At 35.9% G+C, this 19,897-nt stretch overlaps 1 protein-coding gene across 1 annotated transcript in view; it reads left to right on the forward strand.

Annotated features, from left to right (window-relative positions):
• The window catches only part of LOC135482986 (uncharacterized), a 37,931-nt gene that overhangs the window by 597 nt on the left and 17,437 nt on the right, over nucleotides 1–19,897 (forward strand). Inside the window, exons 2-6 of the mRNA XM_064763472.1 lie at nucleotides 987–2,345; nucleotides 2,667–3,221; nucleotides 3,400–4,089; nucleotides 4,737–5,288; nucleotides 5,785–19,836. Of these exons, the coding sequence (XP_064619542.1) occupies nucleotides 987–2,345; nucleotides 2,667–3,221; nucleotides 3,400–4,089; nucleotides 4,737–5,288; nucleotides 5,785–19,836 (17,208 nt within the window). The remainder of the gene's footprint in view (nucleotides 1–986; nucleotides 2,346–2,666; nucleotides 3,222–3,399; nucleotides 4,090–4,736; nucleotides 5,289–5,784; nucleotides 19,837–19,897) is intronic.

The following is a 19,897-nucleotide window of genomic DNA, read 5'->3' on the forward strand; positions in this document are numbered from 1 at the left end:
GAAAGAAATAACAAAATAGTCAAGCTGTCGTACAATAGTTAAGCACATCATCAGTAAGCTTATACAACCTCTGTCCAGGCCTCTGAATAGACTGACATCAAAGTTATAAACAAGTAATGAATAGTCTCGTAGAAGTATCGACTTTGAAGTAAAAGGTAAAGATTATGCATTCCGAAATATACCTTTTACTTATGCTTTTTTACTACTTACTACTGGTATTGATAGTAAATATCTTGGAGGTGACCGAATATTCATGCATTGGTCATGAATTTAAATCAGATCGAAATTGACCAATTCTCGAAAATGCCCAAGACGTTATCTTTCATGTAAGCGAATATAATGGTCTCCATTGGTAATGTGATCATAAGGTACGTCTTTCGAGAAATAACACCTACGCGACGTAACACACATGTAATCAAGGTTAGACTTCGTCTACTCATCATGAATGGATGATTTCTATAATGGTTACTGCCATTGAATGTTTGCCTGCAAATGGGGTTTGAGACTATGGCCGTATCTTCGTAATTTTCTGATCTCCTTGTATTAGAAAATACAACATAAGCTGTACACTTTGAAATCAATCCTTGTTGCCCGACTTCATAGTTAAATCATAGTTCAAGATTTCCCTTCCATAAAACTAGTAGGCACGTTTCACCATCGTTATAGACAACAAAGTTCGAAAGTCCTTAAGGATATTTCAGCGATTTTTGAAGGTTTCCTGATTCCTTTTACGAATGGAAGTACAGAAGCAGATTTAAGAAATTTCGATCTACCGTCGTTAATGACTAAAGAGGGTCGCCTTGATAAAGCTTGCGAAAATAACTTGATCGTAAGTCATGGTATGTTCGGAGCAACCATACTTTGCCGAAAACATGAAAAATTAGCAGCCTCGATTTTTTCTGGGCTGGTAATAATACTCGTATTACTTAAATGATTCCAATATTATTCCAATGATTTGGCATGGTCCTTTTTATTTTGTGATTAAGGTGGGGACAATGGTGGTTGCCCGCCAGGTTACCAAGCATCCACGGCGAATGGTGAAATCACTTGTACCGAGACGGAAACCAAGACTTCGTGCCCACCTGGTTACAAGGCGGTAACTGAGAATGGTCAAACCACATGCGAGGAAGTCGTAACGACGTCGTCGTGCCCAAAGGGTTCCACAGCAACCACTATAAATGGAGAAACGACTTGCGTTAGTACAGTCACCGAGGAAACGACTACAAGCTATTGCCCTCCGGGATCCACAGAGGTCAAGAAAAATGGCAAAAGTTTTTGCGAGAGTACCTCGGAGGAGACCTCGACTGAGATAACGACCGAAAGTTCTTGTCCTCCAGGATCCACAGAGGTCAAGAAAAATGGCAAAAGTATTTGCGAGAGTACTTCGGAGGAGACCACGACTGAGACAATTACGAGTTCGTGCCCACCAGGATCCACAGAGGTCAAGAAAAATGGCAAAAGTTTTTGCGAAAGTACCTCGGAGGAGACATCGACTGAGATAACGACCGAAAGTTCTTGTCCTCCGGGATCCACAGAGATCAAGAAAAATGGCAAAAGTTTTTGCAAGAGTACCTCGGAGGAGACCTCGACTGAGATAACGACCGAAAGTTCTTGTCCACCAGGATCCACAGAGGTCAAGAAAAATGGCAAAAGTTTTTGCGAGAGTACCTCGGAGGAGACCACGACTGAGACAATTACGAGTTCGTGCCCACCTGGTTACAAGGCGGTAAATGAGAATGGTCAAACCACATGCGAGGAAGTCGTAACGACGTCGTCGTGCCCAAAGGGTTCCACAGCAACCACTATAAATGGAGAAACGACTTGCGTTAGTACAGTCACCGAGGAAACGACTACAAGCTATTGCCCTCCGGGATCCACAGAGGTCAAGAAAAATGGCAAAAGTTTTTGCGAGAGTACCTCGGAGGAGACCTCGACTGAGATAACGACCGAAAGTTCTTGTCCTCCAGGATCCACAGAGGTCAAGAAAAATGGCAAAAGTATTTGCGAGAGTACTTCGGAGGAGACCACGACTGAGACAATTACGAGTTCGTGCCCACCAGGATCCACAGAGGTCAAGAAAAATGGCAAAAGTTTTTGCGAGAGTACCTCGGAGGAGACCTCGACTGAGATAACGACCGAAAGTTCTTGTCCTCCAGGATCCACAGAGGTCAAGAAAAATGGCAAAAGTATTTGCGAGAGTACTTCGGAGGAGACCACGACTGAGACAATTACGAGTTCGTGCCCACCAGGATCCACAGAGGTCAAGAAAAATGGCAAAAGTTTTTGCGAGAGTTCGGAATTATCGTCGGAAAGTACTGAGACAACTACAGAATCGGTTATTACTGGTAAGAGCCACTTTTTATTAGCAACTCAATTTTTTTTGTTTTATTGCGCAGTAAATAATTTGAAAATTACATGTACATAAAATAGTAGTTGAAAAGCACTGGAAGCTTCACTCTCTTGCCGAATTCTCAGTCGAACATGAACGCTGCCATTGTGTTTGGATTTTGTCGTACGCATTTGAAGAAGATCGATATGAGTCTTCAGGTTTTAAGGGAAAAAAATCACCTGAATGAGAACTCTTCAGACGTGCTAGTATTGGTCGCTGAAACACACCTTAAGCAGTTCTCGATTGATGAAGTCACTTTATCACATTTCCCTTGCAGGAATACCGCAGGACATACTGTTCTTGTTAGATGCATCGAAGGCGACGGGCCGACGAAACTTCAACATGTTCAAGAGAATTATTATCGACTTTGTAAAGAGGTTTGGTAGTTTTGGTGGTCCAGGAGCCCATGTTGGCGTGCGGGTCGTCTCGAGAAAGTGTAAAGAAGTCATCCATTTAAATTCGTTCAATTCATTGCCAAAATTCATTCGAGCGGTAAGGAGAATCCGGTTCAGGGGTGGTCGATCCAACTTGGTCAGAGCCCTGAACAGGATGCGACGCTTTACCTTCCGCCGCCGCCGTGGAGGACGCCCGCACGACAACAAGTCAGTCATCTTGCTCACCGGAAGTCCAGTCAGAGGTCGCCGCCGGAGAAGGCAACTCAGAAGAGTCGCGAGACGTGTCAAGAAGGCAGGAATCTCAGTATTCCCATACACCATCGGCAGAGCTAAGTTTGACAACATCTACTTTAGATTGTTCAGACAAAATGTGCACAAGATCACAACTCGGAACATCCATCTGATCCATATTCCCGCTAGACTACATCTAGCATTTGGTAAGATCTTAGCTTATTTTCATAAAATGTTTAAAACATCAAATACATCGAAAATTCCAAGCTAATTCCAATTAATAGCCCCTTGGAAACGAAATGCCAATGCCGAAGCGTTTCTTATGAGTATGAAGTTTTAAAAACACTTACTTTCATTTTATGACTGTTCTGATTTATTTTCCAGCAGGTGGCATCACCACCGGTGGATGCCCTCCAAACTACAAACTCACTTACCAAGGTGGTAAGCAGGTCTGTGAAGAGACTGTTACTGAACCTTGCCCGGCGGGTTACAAACACGTCCTAAGTAATGGCGAGAGCTCTTGCATCCAGCCCTGCCCTGCAGGATACGTGAGTAAGATAGAAAATGGAGAAGACGTCTGCATACAGCCCTGTCCTCCTGGATACGAAAATTCCAATGAGAATGGCAAGGATATCTGCGTAGAGCAGTGTCCTAAGGGTTATAAGGAATCTAGGATGAATGGTGAACTTGTCTGCGTGCGGTCTGTCTATGAGCCATGTCCCAAGGGATATAAACCACTGACACAAAACGGACAAGAAATGTGCGTGAAAACTGAAACGGAAGCCTGCCCACTTGGGTTCCAGTTGACGAAAGAGAACGGCGAAGATGTCTGCACGGAGACCATCGTAGAGAACTGTCCTCCAGGTTATAATCTAGTGAAGCAGAATGGAATAGAGCTCTGCGAGAGTAAAGAGATGAATAAGTGTCCCGACGGATTCCAAATGTTGCAGGACGGTAACCGATTCATTTGCTCACAAACTGTGGTCACGGGATGTCCTCAAGGATTTAAACCTGTCGTAAAAAAGGGTGAAAAGATCTGCCTCAGGACCGAGGTTCAAGTTAGTTACTACAACGGTAATTATAATCCTTTATGAGATTCATCTGTTGGATTAGAATTAAAGATTAAAAGTTTATCTTTTTACTGAGCGGTATAAAATCTATTACTTTTGACGTTTCTTACTACGCAAGTCTTTCTCCAATAAAATGAAAAGGAGTTGCAATGAAATGAATCGTCAATGTAATAGTTTCAATACTGTTGTTTCGTGAAATGCAAATATAATGTTACTTCTTATAAAGCCATTAGAAATAGATTATTTTGAAAATATAGATAAATATATGTTGCTTTTAGAATGGACCAGTTGGGATGTTCGAATAGTTTTCGCAAATCCCCCGAAACCACAACGTGAACACCTATCTCATTGTTTGACCTCCTGCAGATAACGAAGTCAAACAAGTGGATTGGCGTTCTCGTAGAGGTTTCGGGAGCTTTGCCAAAACTCCCTATTATCCGTCTCGGCAGCACAAGCAATGCAGTATTGTGCTAAATGCAATGATACTTGTTTCTTACCATTCACCAGTATTAAAACAGCAAAAAGATATCAAAACATAAAAATACATTTCGTGGTAATGGTAGGCAGAAGAAATGAATATGCTCCTATTGGTGCTATAACGAACAGAATAATGAGAAACGTAATTTGAAAAACATATTGTTTTCATTTTAGTTCCGAATGATGTATACTTCCTCATTGATGCTTCAAAAAGAACTGGTCGAAAGAATTTTAATTTCTTCAAGAGAGTCGTCCCACATATACTGAAGCAGTTTGGACCCTTTGGCTTTTACAACACTCATGCGTCAGTATGGTTGATCTCGAATAAGAAACGAACCAGGAAGGTCATACGCCTTGGCCAATATAATAGCCTCCGGCGTTTCATCAAAGCCGTCAGACGACTGCGGTATATTGGAAAAGGGCTAAATATACCACACGCCTTGAAGAGGATAGCAAAGAGTCACCCCAAGAACGGCCGTCCTTATGCCATCAAGAGCGTATTCCTACTTACTGGTAGTCCAATACGTGGTCACAAGACATTAAAAAAATTCAGGAAGGCTGTTAGGAAGCTTAGGAAACACCACTTCCAGCTGTACCCCTACACAATTGGCCGTGCATTAAAGTCACGATTCTATTTGAAGTTCTTTGGCAGGCGAGGGCTCATACGTATGAGAAGACGTAACATTAAATTGGCAAGGCTCACTAGATACCTCTTCCTTCAGTTATGTAAGTCAAACTATTGTTGAAACTATGTAGTTTAGTTCGACATTGTTTAGATGCGAATTATTTGTTCAATGATAGTACATGTAGTTGTAGCGGGACGACATTGTTATTCTGAAATATGTGAAAGATGTATACGATCAAAGCATCAAATGGGTACCCTTTTGTGTAAAGGTCCAGGTACTAACTTATTCGATTGATATCAATCGGTCATTCAGTTAATGCAGTCACCTTTCGTAAATTTGACCCCAGCTTCCAGGCGAATTTAAAATACGAACACGTTCTGATTATAATAACCAAATACTGCAATATGATTAAACACACAGAGAAAAATAAACGTGGCAGGATTTAGTTAATTGTGATTAATCAACAAGTGATAATTTGCTGCTGAAAAATTTGTTTAACTTAATTTAGCCGCTTTTTACGCAAATGACAGATAAATAACAAATTCTGTTTCTATGACCACATAAATGCTAATATCAAGTTTTTAAAAACATTCTAGTGAAGGACAGGAACCATGGTCTGAAGAAGAGACCCACGAAGAGAGTGAAGAAGAAGCCTCAAAAGCTGCCAGAATCACCAAAGGAATTAGAAAGCCCAGCAGAAAGAAAAGAACAAGAGGAAAAGGTACAAAAAGCAAAATATTATTTGACACTCTCCATTCACCAATTGAGAAAGATTAAGTTCAATCTCTGGAGGAAAATTAAATTTGCAAGAAGTCACAAGAGACCACTTAAAAAACTCTTGTGGCTGTTCAGACTGGTTAAGCTTAGTTTGCTTAAAAAGAAGAAGATCCATATTGCTAAAATGAGGTTGAAAATTCTGAAGAAGAAAACAAAGTTAAAAAACAACTTAATTTTTCATTTGAAACGTTTGGTAAAGAAAACCGAAAAGAAGAACATTTCGCTGACAAACAAGAAAATACTTTTGAAGAGAATCAAAAAGAAGTTGAAAATTGCAAAGAAGTCAAAGAAACATGTTGTTAAAAATATAAGGGCAATCAAGAAAACGATGAAGAGAATTAAAAAGGTAATGACGCTAAAGAAAAAGCTGACGCAAAACCTTAAGCACATTAAGAAGACAAAACATCTCACTAAGGTACTCATTCATAAGCTGACAAATGTTGTAAGAAGCATTAAAAAGTCCACGAAATTGTCTATAAGCAGTAAGAAATTATTGATTACGAATATTAAAAAGACGATCAAGCGTTCTCAGAAAAAGAAGAAGCATTTGATTTTCAAGCTCAGGAAACTCAATCATTTAAAGAAAGTTTATATACACCTTAAACTTGCAAAGAGAAAGAAGAAACACATCAAGAAGCACATTTACAAACTCTGGCTAATTTTGAAGAAGACAAAGAAACTATCCCGACGGAAAAAGATCCTGAAGAAACTGAAATTAGCAAAGAAGCATAAAAAGAAAGCTAACAAAGTCATTAAAAATGTCATTAAATTAATTAAACATACAATGAGGAAGGTTACCAAGAAACCAACACTTACCCACAACGTAATCACAACACTGAAACATGTTGTCACGAAGCATGTTGTCAAGAAACTAAAACACATTATGACAAACATAGATCATGTAGTCAATGTTATTCACCACCTGAAACTTGTCATCAAGAAGATAAAGAAGAAAACGACTATTACCAAATCACAGAAAAAAATCAGGAGAAAGTTGATTTTGAGAAAACTAAAAAAACTGACTAAAAAGAAGAAACATTTAATCAAAATCCAGAGGAAGACTAAGCATGATATTAGAATAAAGGTTGCCAAGAAAACCAAAAAAGTCAGAAGGATAAAGCTGCATATCAAGAAGGTCATCCACAAGCTGAGATTGAAATTGAGGAAGACCAAGAATAAATCTGTCTGGAGGATAATCCTGAAGAAAATGAAAAAGGTTAAGAAGAGCAAGAAGAGGCTGAATAGGGTCATCGAGAAGTTGGCTCATGTTATGAGAAAGTTGAAAAAGTCATTCAGCAAGAAGTTGAAACTTGTCATAAAGAAAAAATCGCACATTGCTAAAAAGGTTCACAATTTGAGGAAACAGGTGAGGAACATCCGTAAGACTAAAAAATTGACCCACAAGGTGAGGAAGGTACTGAATAGACTCACAAAAAAGATTAAAAAGGCAAAAAATATATTGACTGTTGTAACTATACATATGAAGAAAATCAAACATAAGATTATGAAGACAACTGTCAACAGAATCAAAGTAAACAAAAAGAAGAGGAAGCATGTCAAGAATGTAATAAGAAAACTGAAGACTTTGATAGAGAAAATCAAGAAGTCAACGAAAATCTCTATCAGGAGGAAGAAAACAAAACTGAAACATATTAAGAAGAAATTAAGGATTGTAAAGGAGAAGGTGAATAAGATTGATCACAGAATAAAGAAGCTGAAACTGGTTGTCAAGAAGGTCAGGAGAGTGACAACTCACAAGATCATTAAGAAAATTAAGCAAACAATAGAGAAAACGAATACGGTCAAAAAGGTGATAAGGAAACTAACACATCTGCTTAAGAAAATCAGAAAGACTAAGAATATTTCAACTGAGAAGAAGATACTCTTAACAAGGAAGATAAAAAGGAAAATCAATATTGCCAAGAAGACTAAAAAACGAGTTGAAAAACACATCAAGAATCTGAAACATGCAAAGAGAGTAATCAAGAAGATTAAACTTGCCATAAAGAAAAAGAAACATGTGAAGAGGGTCATTAAGAATATTGTTCACAAATTGACCAAACTCCACAAAACGAAATTATCCCATAAGGAAAAGAAAGTCCTGGGAAAGAAGCTATTGAACGGTCTAAAAAAGCTCAGGAAGAATAAAAAAAGATTGATAAATGTAATCAAAACAACAAGAAAGAGACTCCATAGGATTACAAAGAAACACAAGATCACACACAATGTCGTTGAGACACTGAAACATGTTGTTACAACAAATGTTATCATTAAGCTCAAACAAACCAGGAAGACAATTTCACATATTACTAAGACTGTTCACGAGTTGAAACATGAACTCAAGGAGATAAAAAAGGCAAGGACTATTACCAAGATGAAGAAAATTGCAAAGAAGCACATCTCGAATAAATTGAACATATTAAGGAAGACTAAAAAACATTTGATCAAGGTTATCAAGGAGACAAAACATGTTGTCACAAAGAGTGTTGTCAGGAAAATCAAACACACCAGACAGACACTTAAGAATATTTCCAAGACTATTCACAAGCTTAAACATGACCATCTAATCAGGAAGATAAAGAAGGCAAAGACCATCAGCCAGATAAAGAGGATTGAGACAAAGCACATCTTGAAAAAAGTAACAAAATTAGAGAAAAAGAAGAAACATTTTGTCAAGGTTCTGAGAAAGACTAAGCATGTTGTCACAAAGAAGCACACCAGGAAGACAATTAAGAATATTTCCAAGACCATTCACAAACTTAAACATGTACTCGAAAAGGTAAAGATTGTAAAGACTGTCACCAAGATTAAGAAGATTCTGACAAAGCATGTCGTGAAGAAAATGAAGATATTAGAGAAGAAGATGAAACATGTGATCAAGGTTCACAGGAAGACGATACATGCTATCAGAAAGAAGGTTATTAATAGAATCAAACAAGTTCGAAAGATAAAGAAACATATCAAAAAGTTCATTCATAAGCTCAGAAAGAAACTGAATAAGACAAAGCACACATCTATCAGAAAGAAAATCCTAAAGAAACTGAGGAAGATCAAAGAGACCAAAAGAACGATAACCAAGGTAATCAAGAAACTTGTTTATGTTTCTAAGAAGGTGAAGAAAACACATGTGCTGAGAGAGAAATTAAAACTAGCAATAAAGAAAAAGAAACATGTAGCTAAGATTGCCCATAAACTGAGAAAAATTGTGAAGAAGATTCTTAAGACAAAGAAATTGACTCACAAGGTAAAGAAGGTCCTGAAAAAACTCACAAAAAGGATTAAGGTAACAATGAAGAAATTGACTGTTGTAACTAAACGGGTGAAGACCATCAAGCATACGATTAAGAAGAAGACCATCAAGACAATCAAAGCAATCAGAAAGGAAAAGAAGCATATCAAGAATGTTACCAAAAAATTGAAGACCCTGAGAAAGAAGATAAAAAAGTCAAAGAAAATCTCAGTCAGGAGGAAGAAATTACGATTAAAGCATATCGTGAAGAAACTGAAGATTGAAAAGGAGAAGACTAAGAAGATTACAAAAACACTGAAAAAGGTCCAGCACATTCTCAAGAAGGTTAGAAAGTTCACAATTCACAAGATTGGTAAGAAAATAAGAAATGCCAAGAAGAAAACAAAGAAGATTAAAAAAGTCATTAAGAAACTGAAGCACCTCTTAGAGAAGGTCAAAAAGACTAAGAAGATTTCAATTAAGAAGAAGAAAATACTTACCAAGAACATTAAAAGGAAAATCGAAACCATCAAAAAGAAGAAGAAGCGAGTCATTAAACACATTAAGACTCTGAAACATGCTAAGAAAGTAATTAAGAATGTTAAACATGTTCAAAGAAAGAAGAAACATGTGAAGAAGGTCATTAAAAAGCTGAAAGAGTTATTGAAGAAAATACACAAGACAAAGAAAATATCCCACGTGAAGAAAACAATACTGAGAAAGAAGATTCTGAAGCATATGAAAAAGCTCAAGAAGATCAAGAAAGGAGTAATTAATGTCATTCAAACGATGAAGAAGAGACTGAAAAGGATTACCAAGAAACCAAAGATTACACACAAGGCTATTAAGACACTGAAAAACGTTGTTAGGAACAAACATATTATCAAAAAGCTAAAACACACAAGCAAAGTAATAAAACATATTTCTATGAGTATTCACCATGTGACACATGTAATTATGAAGATACATCATGTAAAGACGATTACGAATGTAAAGAAGATTGCAAGAAAGCATATTGCAAAGAAGTTGAAGATATTAAAGAAGAAGAAAGAACATTTGGTCAAGGTTCTCAGCAAGACAAAACATGTTGCAACAAAGAAGGTAGTCAAGGAGATCAAACACATGAGGAAGACAATTACGCATACTTTCAAGAAACTTCATGAGATAAAACACCTACTCGGGAAGATAAAGAAAGTAAAGAACATAATAGCAATAAAAAGGATTGGGACAGAGCACATCTTGAAGAAATTAAAGAAACTAAACAAGAAGAAGAAAGATTTGGTCAAAGTTCTGAGAAAGACAAAACATGTTGTCACAAAGAAGCACACAAAGAAGTTCATTAAGAAGATTTCCAAGACTATTCACACGCTGAAACATGTACTCAAAAAGATAAAGAACGTAAAGACTGTCACCAAGATTAAGAAGATTCTGACAAAGCATATTATGAAGAAGGCGAAGACATTAAAGAAAAGGAAAAAACATTTGGGCAAGGTTCTCAGGAAGACGAAACATATTGTCAAAAAAATCAAACACACCAGGAATGTGATTCAGCATATTTTCAAGGCTATTCAAAAGCTGAAACATGTAATCAAGAAGATAAAGAAGGTAAAGTCTATCACCAAGATTAAGAAGATTCTGCAAAAGCACTTTTTGAAGAAATTGAAGACATTAAAGAAGGCGAAGAAACATGTGGTGAAGGTTCACAGGAAGACGAGACATATTATCAGAAAAAAGGTCATCAAGAGAACCAAAGAAATTCGAAAGATAAAGAAACACATCAAGAAGGTCATCCATAAGTTAAGAGTAAAACTGAGGAAGACTAAAAGGGAATCAATCAAGAAGAAAGTCCTGACAACATTAAAGAAGGTTGTTAAGACCAAGAAAAGGCTTCATAGGGTTATTACGAAGCTTGTTCAAGTTAAAAAGAAGTTGAAGAGACCACTTAAGAAGGTTTTGAAACTAGCCATAAAGAAAAAAACGCATATTGTTGAAAAGGTTCAGAAGATGAGAAAACACTTGAAGAAGATCCACACGATTAAGAAATTGACTCCCAAGGTGAGGAAGGCACTGAAAAAAATCATAAGAAAGATTAAAGAATCAAAAAAGAAATTGACTGTTGCAATTAAGCATGTGAAGAAGATCAAACATACGATTAAGAAAACAGCTGTTAAGAGAATCAAAGTAATCAAAAAGAAAAGGAAGCATGTAAAGCATGAAATCAGGAAACTGAAGACTCTGATAGAAAAGATCAAGACGTCAAAGAAAATCTCTATCAGGAGGAAGAAAACAAAACTGAAACATATTAAGAAGAAATTAAGGATTGTAAAGAAAACAATAAAGAAGATTGCTCAGACAATAAGGAAGCTGAAACATGTTGTCAAGAAGGTCAGGGCAGTGACAACTCACAAGATCATTAAGAAAATAAAGCAGACCATAAAGAAAACTAAGACCATCAAAAAGTCAATAAAGAAATTGAAGCATCTGCTCAAGAAAATCAAAAAGACTAAGAATATTTCAATTAAGAAGAAGCTTATCTTATCAAAGAAGATTGAAAAGAAGATCAAAATTGCCAAAAAGACTAAAAAGCGAGTTGAAAAGCACATCAACAAACTGAAACATGCTAAGAAATTAATCAAGAAGATTAAACTTGCAACAAAGAAAACGAAACATGTGGTGGAGGTCATCAAGAAGCTTGCTCATAAATTGAAGAAAATTCATAAGAAGAAAATATCTCACAAGAAGAAGAAAATACTGAGAGAGAAGGTTGTTAAGAGTTTGAAAAAGCTCAGTAAGACTAGGAAGACAGTGAAAAAAATCATCAAAAGGTTGAAGACAAAGCTGACGAGAATCACCAAGAAAAGAAAGATCACACACAAAGTGATAACGATATTGAAACATGTTGTCACTCAGCAGGTTGTCAAGAAGGTTAAACACACCAGGAAGACAATCAAACACATGTCCAAGACTCTTCACACGCTACACCATCTAATCAGGAAGATAAAGAAGGCAAAGACCATCAGCCAGATAAAGAGGATTGAGACAAAGCACATCTTGAAAAAAGTAACAAAATTAGAGAAAAAGAAGAAACATTTTGTCAAGGTTCTGAGAAAGACTAAGCATGTTGTCACAAAGAAGCACACCAGGAAGACAATTAAGAATATTTCCAAGACCATTCACAAACTTAAACATGTACTCGAAAAGGTGAAGATTGTAAAGACTGTCACCAAGATTAAGAAGATTCTGACAAAGCATGTCGTGAAGAAAATGAAGATATTAGAGAAGAAGATGAAACATGTGATCAAGGTTCACAGGAAGACGATACATGCTATCAGAAAGAAGGTTATTAATAGAATCAAACAAGTTCGAAAGATAAAGAAACATATCAAAAAGTTCATTCATAAGCTCAGAAAGAAACTGAATAAGACAAAGCACACATCTATCAGAAAGAAAATCCTAAAGAAACTGAGGAAGATCAAAGAGACCAAAAGAACGATAACCAAGGTAATCAAGAAACTTGTTTATGTTTCTAAGAAGGTGAAGAAAACACATGTGCTGAGAGAGAAATTAAAACTAGCAATAAAGAAAAAGAAACATGTAGCTAAGATTGCCCATAAACTGAGAAAAATTGTGAAGAAGATTCTTAAGACAAAGAAATTGACTCACAAGGTAAAGAAGGTCCTGAAAAAACTCACAAAAAGGATTAAGGTAACAATGAAAAAATTGACTGTTGTAACTAAACGGGTGAAGACCATCAAGCATACGATTAAGAAGAAGACCATCAAGACAATCAAAGCAATCAGAAAGGAAAAGAAGCATATCAAGAATGTTACCAAAAAATTGAAGACCCTGAGAAAGAAGATAAAAAAGTCAAAGAAAATCTCAGTCAGGAGGAAGAAATTACGATTAAAGCATATCGTGAAGAAACTGAAGATTGAAAAGGAGAAGACTAAGAAGATTACAAAAACACTGAAAAAGGTCCAGCACATTCTCAAGAAGGTTAGAAAGTTCACAATTCACAAGATTGGTAAGAAAATAAGAAATGCCAAGAAGAAAACAAAGAAGATTAAAAAAGTCATTAAGAAACTGAAGCACCTCTTAGAGAAGGTCAAAAAGACTAAGAAGATTTCAATTAAGAAGAAGAAAATACTTACCAAGAACATTAAAAGGAAAATCGAAACCATCAAAAAGAAGAAGAAGCGAGTCATTAAACACATTAAGACTCTGAAACATGCTAAGAAAGTAATTAAGAATGTTAAACATGTTCAAAGAAAGAAGAAACATGTGAAGAAGGTCATTAAAAAGCTGAAAGAGTTATTGAAGAAAATACACAAGACAAAGAAAATATCCCACGTGAAGAAAACAATACTGAGAAAGAAGATTCTGAAGCATATGAAAAAGCTCAAGAAGATCAAGAAAGGAGTAATTAATGTCATTCAAACGATGAAGAAGAGACTGAAAAGGATTACCAAGAAACCAAAGATTACACACAAGGCTATTAAGACACTGAAAAACGTTGTTAGGAACAAACATATTATCAAAAAGCTAAAACACACAAGCAAAGTAATAAAACATATTTCTATGAGTATTCACCATGTGACACATGTAATTATGAAGATACATCATGTAAAGACGATTACGAATGTAAAGAAGATTGCAAGAAAGCATATTGCAAAGAAGTTGAAGATATTAAAGAAGAAGAAAGAACATTTGGTCAAGGTTCTCAGCAAGACAAAACATGTTGCAACAAAGAAGGTAGTCAAGGAGATCAAACACATGAGGAAGACAATTACGCATACTTTCAAGAAACTTCATGAGATAAAACACCTACTCGGGAAGATAAAGAAAGTAAAGAACATAATAGCAATAAAAAGGATTGGGACAGAGCACATCTTGAAGAAATTAAAGAAACTAAACAAGAAGAAGAAAGATTTGGTCAAAGTTCTGAGAAAGACAAAACATGTTGTCACAAAGAAGCACACAAAGAAGTTCATTAAGAAGATTTCCAAGACTATTCACACGCTGAAACATGTACTCAAAAAGATAAAGAACGTAAAGACTGTCACCAAGATTAAGAAGATTCTGACAAAGCATATTATGAAGAAGGCGAAGACATTAAAGAAAAGGAAAAAACATTTGGGCAAGGTTCTCAGGAAGACGAAACATATTGTCAAAAAAATCAAACACACCAGGAATGTGATTCAGCATATTTTCAAGGCTATTCAAAAGCTGAAACATGTAATCAAGAAGATAAAGAAGGTAAAGTCTATCACCAAGATTAAGAAGATTCTGCAAAAGCACTTTTTGAAGAAATTGAAGACATTAAAGAAGGCGAAGAAACATGTGGTGAAGGTTCACAGGAAGACGAGACATATTATCAGAAAAAAGGTCATCAAGAGAACCAAAGAAATTCGAAAGATAAAGAAACACATCAAGAAGGTCATCCATAAGTTAAGAGTAAAACTGAGGAAGACTAAAAGGGAATCAATCAAGAAGAAAGTCCTGACAACATTAAAGAAGGTTGTTAAGACCAAGAAAAGGCTTCATAGGGTTATTACGAAGCTTGTTCAAGTTAAAAAGAAGTTGAAGAGACCACTTAAGAAGGTTTTGAAACTAGCCATAAAGAAAAAAACGCATATTGTTGAAAAGGTTCAGAAGATGAGAAAACACTTGAAGAAGATCCACACGATTAAGAAATTGACTCCCAAGGTGAGGAAGGCACTGAAAAAAATCATAAGAAAGATTAAAGAATCAAAAAAGAAATTGACTGTTGCAATTAAGCATGTGAAGAAGATCAAACATACGATTAAGAAAACAGCTGTTAAGAGAATCAAAGTAATCAAAAAGAAAAGGAAGCATGTAAAGCATGAAATCAGGAAACTGAAGACTCTGATAGAAAAGATCAAGACGTCAAAGAAAATCTCTATCAGGAGGAAGAAAACAAAACTGAAACATATTAAGAAGAAATTAAGGATTGTAAAGAAAACAATAAAGAAGATTGCTCAGACAATAAGGAAGCTGAAACATGTTGTCAAGAAGGTCAGGGCAGTGACAACTCACAAGATCATTAAGAAAATAAAGCAGACCATAAAGAAAACTAAGACCATCAAAAAGTCAATAAAGAAATTGAAGCATCTGCTCAAGAAAATCAAAAAGACTAAGAATATTTCAATTAAGAAGAAGCTTATCTTATCAAAGAAGATTGAAAAGAAGATCAAAATTGCCAAAAAGACTAAAAAGCGAGTTGAAAAGCACATCAACAAACTGAAACATGCTAAGAAATTAATCAAGAAGATTAAACTTGCAACAAAGAAAACGAAACATGTGGTGGAGGTCATCAAGAAGCTTGCTCATAAATTGAAGAAAATTCATAAGAAGAAAATATCTCACAAGAAGAAGAAAATACTGAGAGAGAAGGTTGTTAAGAGTTTGAAAAAGCTCATTAAGACTAGGAAGACAGTGAAAAAAATCATCAAAAGGTTGAAGACAAAGCTGACGAGAATCACCAAGAAAAGAAAGATCACACACAAAGTGATAACGATATTGAAACATGTTGTCACTCAGCAGGTTGTCAAGAAGGTTAAACACACCAGGAAGACAATCAAACACATGTCCAAGACTCTTCACACGCTACACCATCTAATCAGGAAGATAAAGAAGGCAAAGACCATCAGCCAGATAAAGAGGATTGAGACAAAGCACATCTTGAAAAAAGTAACAAAATTAGAGAAAAAGAAGAAACATTTTGTCAAGGTTCTGAGAAAGACTAAGCATGTTGTCACAAAGAAGCACACCAGGAAGACAATTAAGAATATTTCCAAGACCATTCACAAACTTAAACATGTACTCGAAAAGGTGAAGATTGTAAAGACTGTCACCAAGATTAAGAAGATTCTGACAAAGCATGTCGTGAAGAAAATGAAGATATTAGAGAAGAAGATGAAACATGTGATCAAGGTTCACAGGAAGACGATACATGCTATCAGAAAGAAGGTTATTAATAGAATCAAACAAGTTCGAAAGATAAAGAAACATATCAAAAAGTTCATTCATAAGCTCAGAAAGAAACTGAATAAGACAAAGCACACATCTATCAGAAAGAAAATCCTAAAGAAACTGAGGAAGATCAAAGAGACCAAAAGAACGATAACCAAGGTAATCAAGAAACTTGTTTATGTTTCTAAGAAGGTGAAGAAAACACATGTGCTGAGAGAGAAATTAAAACTAGCAATAAAGAAAAAGAAACATGTAGCTAAGATTGCCCATAAACTGAGAAAAATTGTGAAGAAGATCCTTAAGACAAAGAAATTGACTCACAAGGTAAAGAAGGTCCTGAAAAAACTCACAAAAAGGATTAAGGTAACAATGAAAAAATTGACTGTTGTAACTAAACAGGTGAAGACGATCAAGCATACAATAAAGAAGAAGACCATCAAGACAATCAAAGCAATCAGAAAGGAAAAGAAGCATATCAAGAATGTTACCAAAAAATTGAAGACCCTGAGAAAGAAGATAAAAAAGTCAAAGAAAATCTCAGTCAGGAGGAAGAAATTACGATTAAAGCACATCGTGAAGAAACTGAAGATTGAAAAGGAGAAGACTAAGAAGATTACAAAAACACTGAAAAAGGTCCAGCACATTCTCAAGAAGGTTAGAAAGTTCACAATTCACAAGATTGGTAAGAAAATAAGAAATGCCAAGAAGAAAACAAAGAAGATTAAAAAAGTCATTAAGAAACTGAAGCACCTCTTAGAGAAGGTCAAAAAGACTAAGAAGATTTCAATTAAGAAGAAGAAAATACTTACCAAGAACATTAAAAGGAAAATCGAAACCATCAAAAAGAAGAAGAAGCGAGTCATTAAACACATTAAGACTCTGAAACATGCTAAGAAAGTAATTAAGAATGTTAAACATGTTCAAAGAAAGAAGAAACATGTGAAGAAGGTCATTAAAAAGCTGAAAGAGTTATTGAAGAAAATACACAAGACAAAGAAAATATCCCACGTGAAGAAAACAATACTGAGAAAGAAGATTCTGAAGCATATGAAAAAGCTCAAGAAGATCAAGAAAGGAGTAATTAATGTCATTCAAACGATGAAGAAGAGACTGAAAAGGATTACCAAGAAACCAAAGATTACACACAAGGCTATTAAGACACTGAAAAAGGCTGTTAGGAACAAACATATTATCAAAAAGCTAAAACACACAAGCAAAGTAATAAAACATATTTCTATGAGTATTCACCATGTGACACATGTAATTATGAAGATACATCATGTAAGGACGATTACGAATGTAAAGAAGATTGCAAGAAAGCATATTGCAAAGAAGCTGAAGATATTAAAGAAGAAGAAAGAACATTTGGTCAAGGTTCTCAGCAAGACAAAACATGTTGCAACAAAGAAGGTAGTCAAGGAGATCAAACACATGAGGAAGACAATTACACATACTTTCAAGAAACTTCATGAGATAAAACACCTACTCGGGAAGATAAAGAAGGTAAAGAACATAATAGCAATAAAAAGGATTGAGACAGAGCACATCTTGAAGAAATTAAAGAAACTAAACAAGAAGAAGAAAGATTTGGTCAAAGTTCTGAGAAAGACAAAACATGTTGTCACAAAGAAGCACACAAAGAAGTTCATTAAGAAGATTTCCAAGACTATTCACAAGCTGAAACATGTACTAAAAAAGATAAAGAACGTAAAGACTGTCACCAAGATTAAGAAGATTCTGACAAAGCATATTGTGAAGAAGGCGAAGACATTAAAGAAAAGGAAAAAACATTTGGTCAAGGTTCTCAGGAAGACGAAAAATATTGTCAAAAAAATCAAACACACCAGGAATGTGATTAAACATATTTTCAAGGCTATTCACGAACTGAAACATGTAATCAAGAAGATAAAGAAGGTAAAGTCTATCACTAAGATTAAGAAGATTCTGAAAAAGCACTTTTTGAAAAAATTAAAGACATTAAAGAAGAAGAAGAAACATGTGGTGAAGGTCCACAGGAAGACGAAACATGTTATCAGAAGGACCGTTATCAAGAGAATCGGACATATTCGAAAGATAAAGAAACACATCAACAATGTTATTCAGAAGCTGAGAAAGAAAATGAGAAAGACAAAAGTAACTGCCATCAAGAAGAAAATCGTAAAGAAATTAAAGAAGATTAAAAAGACGAAGAAAAGGGTAATTAGGGGAATAAAGAAGCTTGTTGTTATTGCAAAGAAATTGAAGAAAACACCGGTATTAAGGAAGATGGTCATTAAGACTTTCAAGACAGCGAAGAAGCAGCTAAGGACAACCAAAAAAGTAATTCATCAATTGAAAAAGATTTTGAAAAACGTCATAAAATCAAAGGCGATATCTAGAAAGCAAAAGCATATTATCAAGAAGAGAATTTCGAAGAAAATCAAGATGGTGAATGGGAAGAAGAAACATGTGAAGAAAATTGTGAAGAAACTGAAGCATGTTCTTAAGAGGATAAAGAAACAACCTTTGAAGAAGAAGAAGATTGTAAAGAAAATGAAACATGCCAAGGTCATCAAGAAGAAACAGATCAAGATTATTAAGAATCTTAGGAAACAGAAGAAACAGATTAAGAAAAAGAAACTACCCGTTAGTGTCAAGAAGCAGTTACTGAAGAAAGTTACGAAGAAGATAAAGAAGGCCAAGAAGGTAGTGAAGACGGTGAAGAAGAAGATAACACAGTTAAGAAGGAAGAAGGTGATAATCGAGAAGAAGCAGGAGTCGGCTAAAGAATTGGTAGAACCTGGAGTGAAGAAGATTGTTAAGGCAGTGAAGAAAATCAAAAAGGCTGTTAAAAAGCTCAAAAAGTTGAAGAAGAAGGAAACTCCGAAGGAGTTGAAAGAACCAGAAGTAAAAGTACCAAGTGTTGAGACGCGTAAGGAACTTCACAGGCCTGTTGAGAAGAAGAAACCAAGAAAGAAGGTACCAATCATCCCTGAGGAAAATGATGTGCTCTTCCTGACCAGGGATACTCACAAAACCTATGTCTTCCCTGAAGAAACAATAGAAAATGAGGTGGTAGTCTTTGAGACTGTGTTCACTTGCCAGAAGGGTTACAAGTTGAGGTACAAGAAGGGAACGCTGGCTGAGTGTTATAAGAAAATCAAGAAGTGTACGAAGGGTTACCGCCTAAGAAAGAAATTAGGATATAGATTTAGGCCATACAAGATTTGCGTCAAGCATGAACCAAAATGTAAGAAGCCTTATAAACTTATAAGGCGACCTGTCAGGCGATCAGGTTCTCCAACTTGCCTTCGGAACTACAAAAAATGCTTCAAGGGCTACAGAATGAAACGAAGGAGAGGACGAAAACCAATATGTATCAAGCATAAGAAGGTATGTCTCCGAGGATTTTCCATGAAAGGTAGAGGCAGGCCGACAGCTCATTGTGTGAAGAAGGTTCCGCGCTGCAAAAAGGGATTCAAGATGGTCCGAACATCGGGTAGAGGGGTGGCTTGCACAAAGAAGGTTCCGAAATGCTTGGGTGGCTATCGTTTGAGAAGGCTTCTCGGAGGGAAAATGATTTGTGTAAAGAAGGTGCCTACATGTAGGATGGGCTACCACAAGGTCTACCGAGTTGGACGTAAACCAGTCTGCACGAGGAGGCTAACATGTAAGTATTGCTTGTACCACTTATTCCTGCTTATACATTGTTATACTACCTAGACTAACTT

The sequence above is a fragment of the Lineus longissimus genome, chromosome 2, assembly GCF_910592395.1.
Source record: "Lineus longissimus chromosome 2, tnLinLong1.2, whole genome shotgun sequence".
NCBI classification, from domain to species: domain Eukaryota; kingdom Metazoa; phylum Nemertea; class Pilidiophora; order Heteronemertea; family Lineidae; genus Lineus; species Lineus longissimus.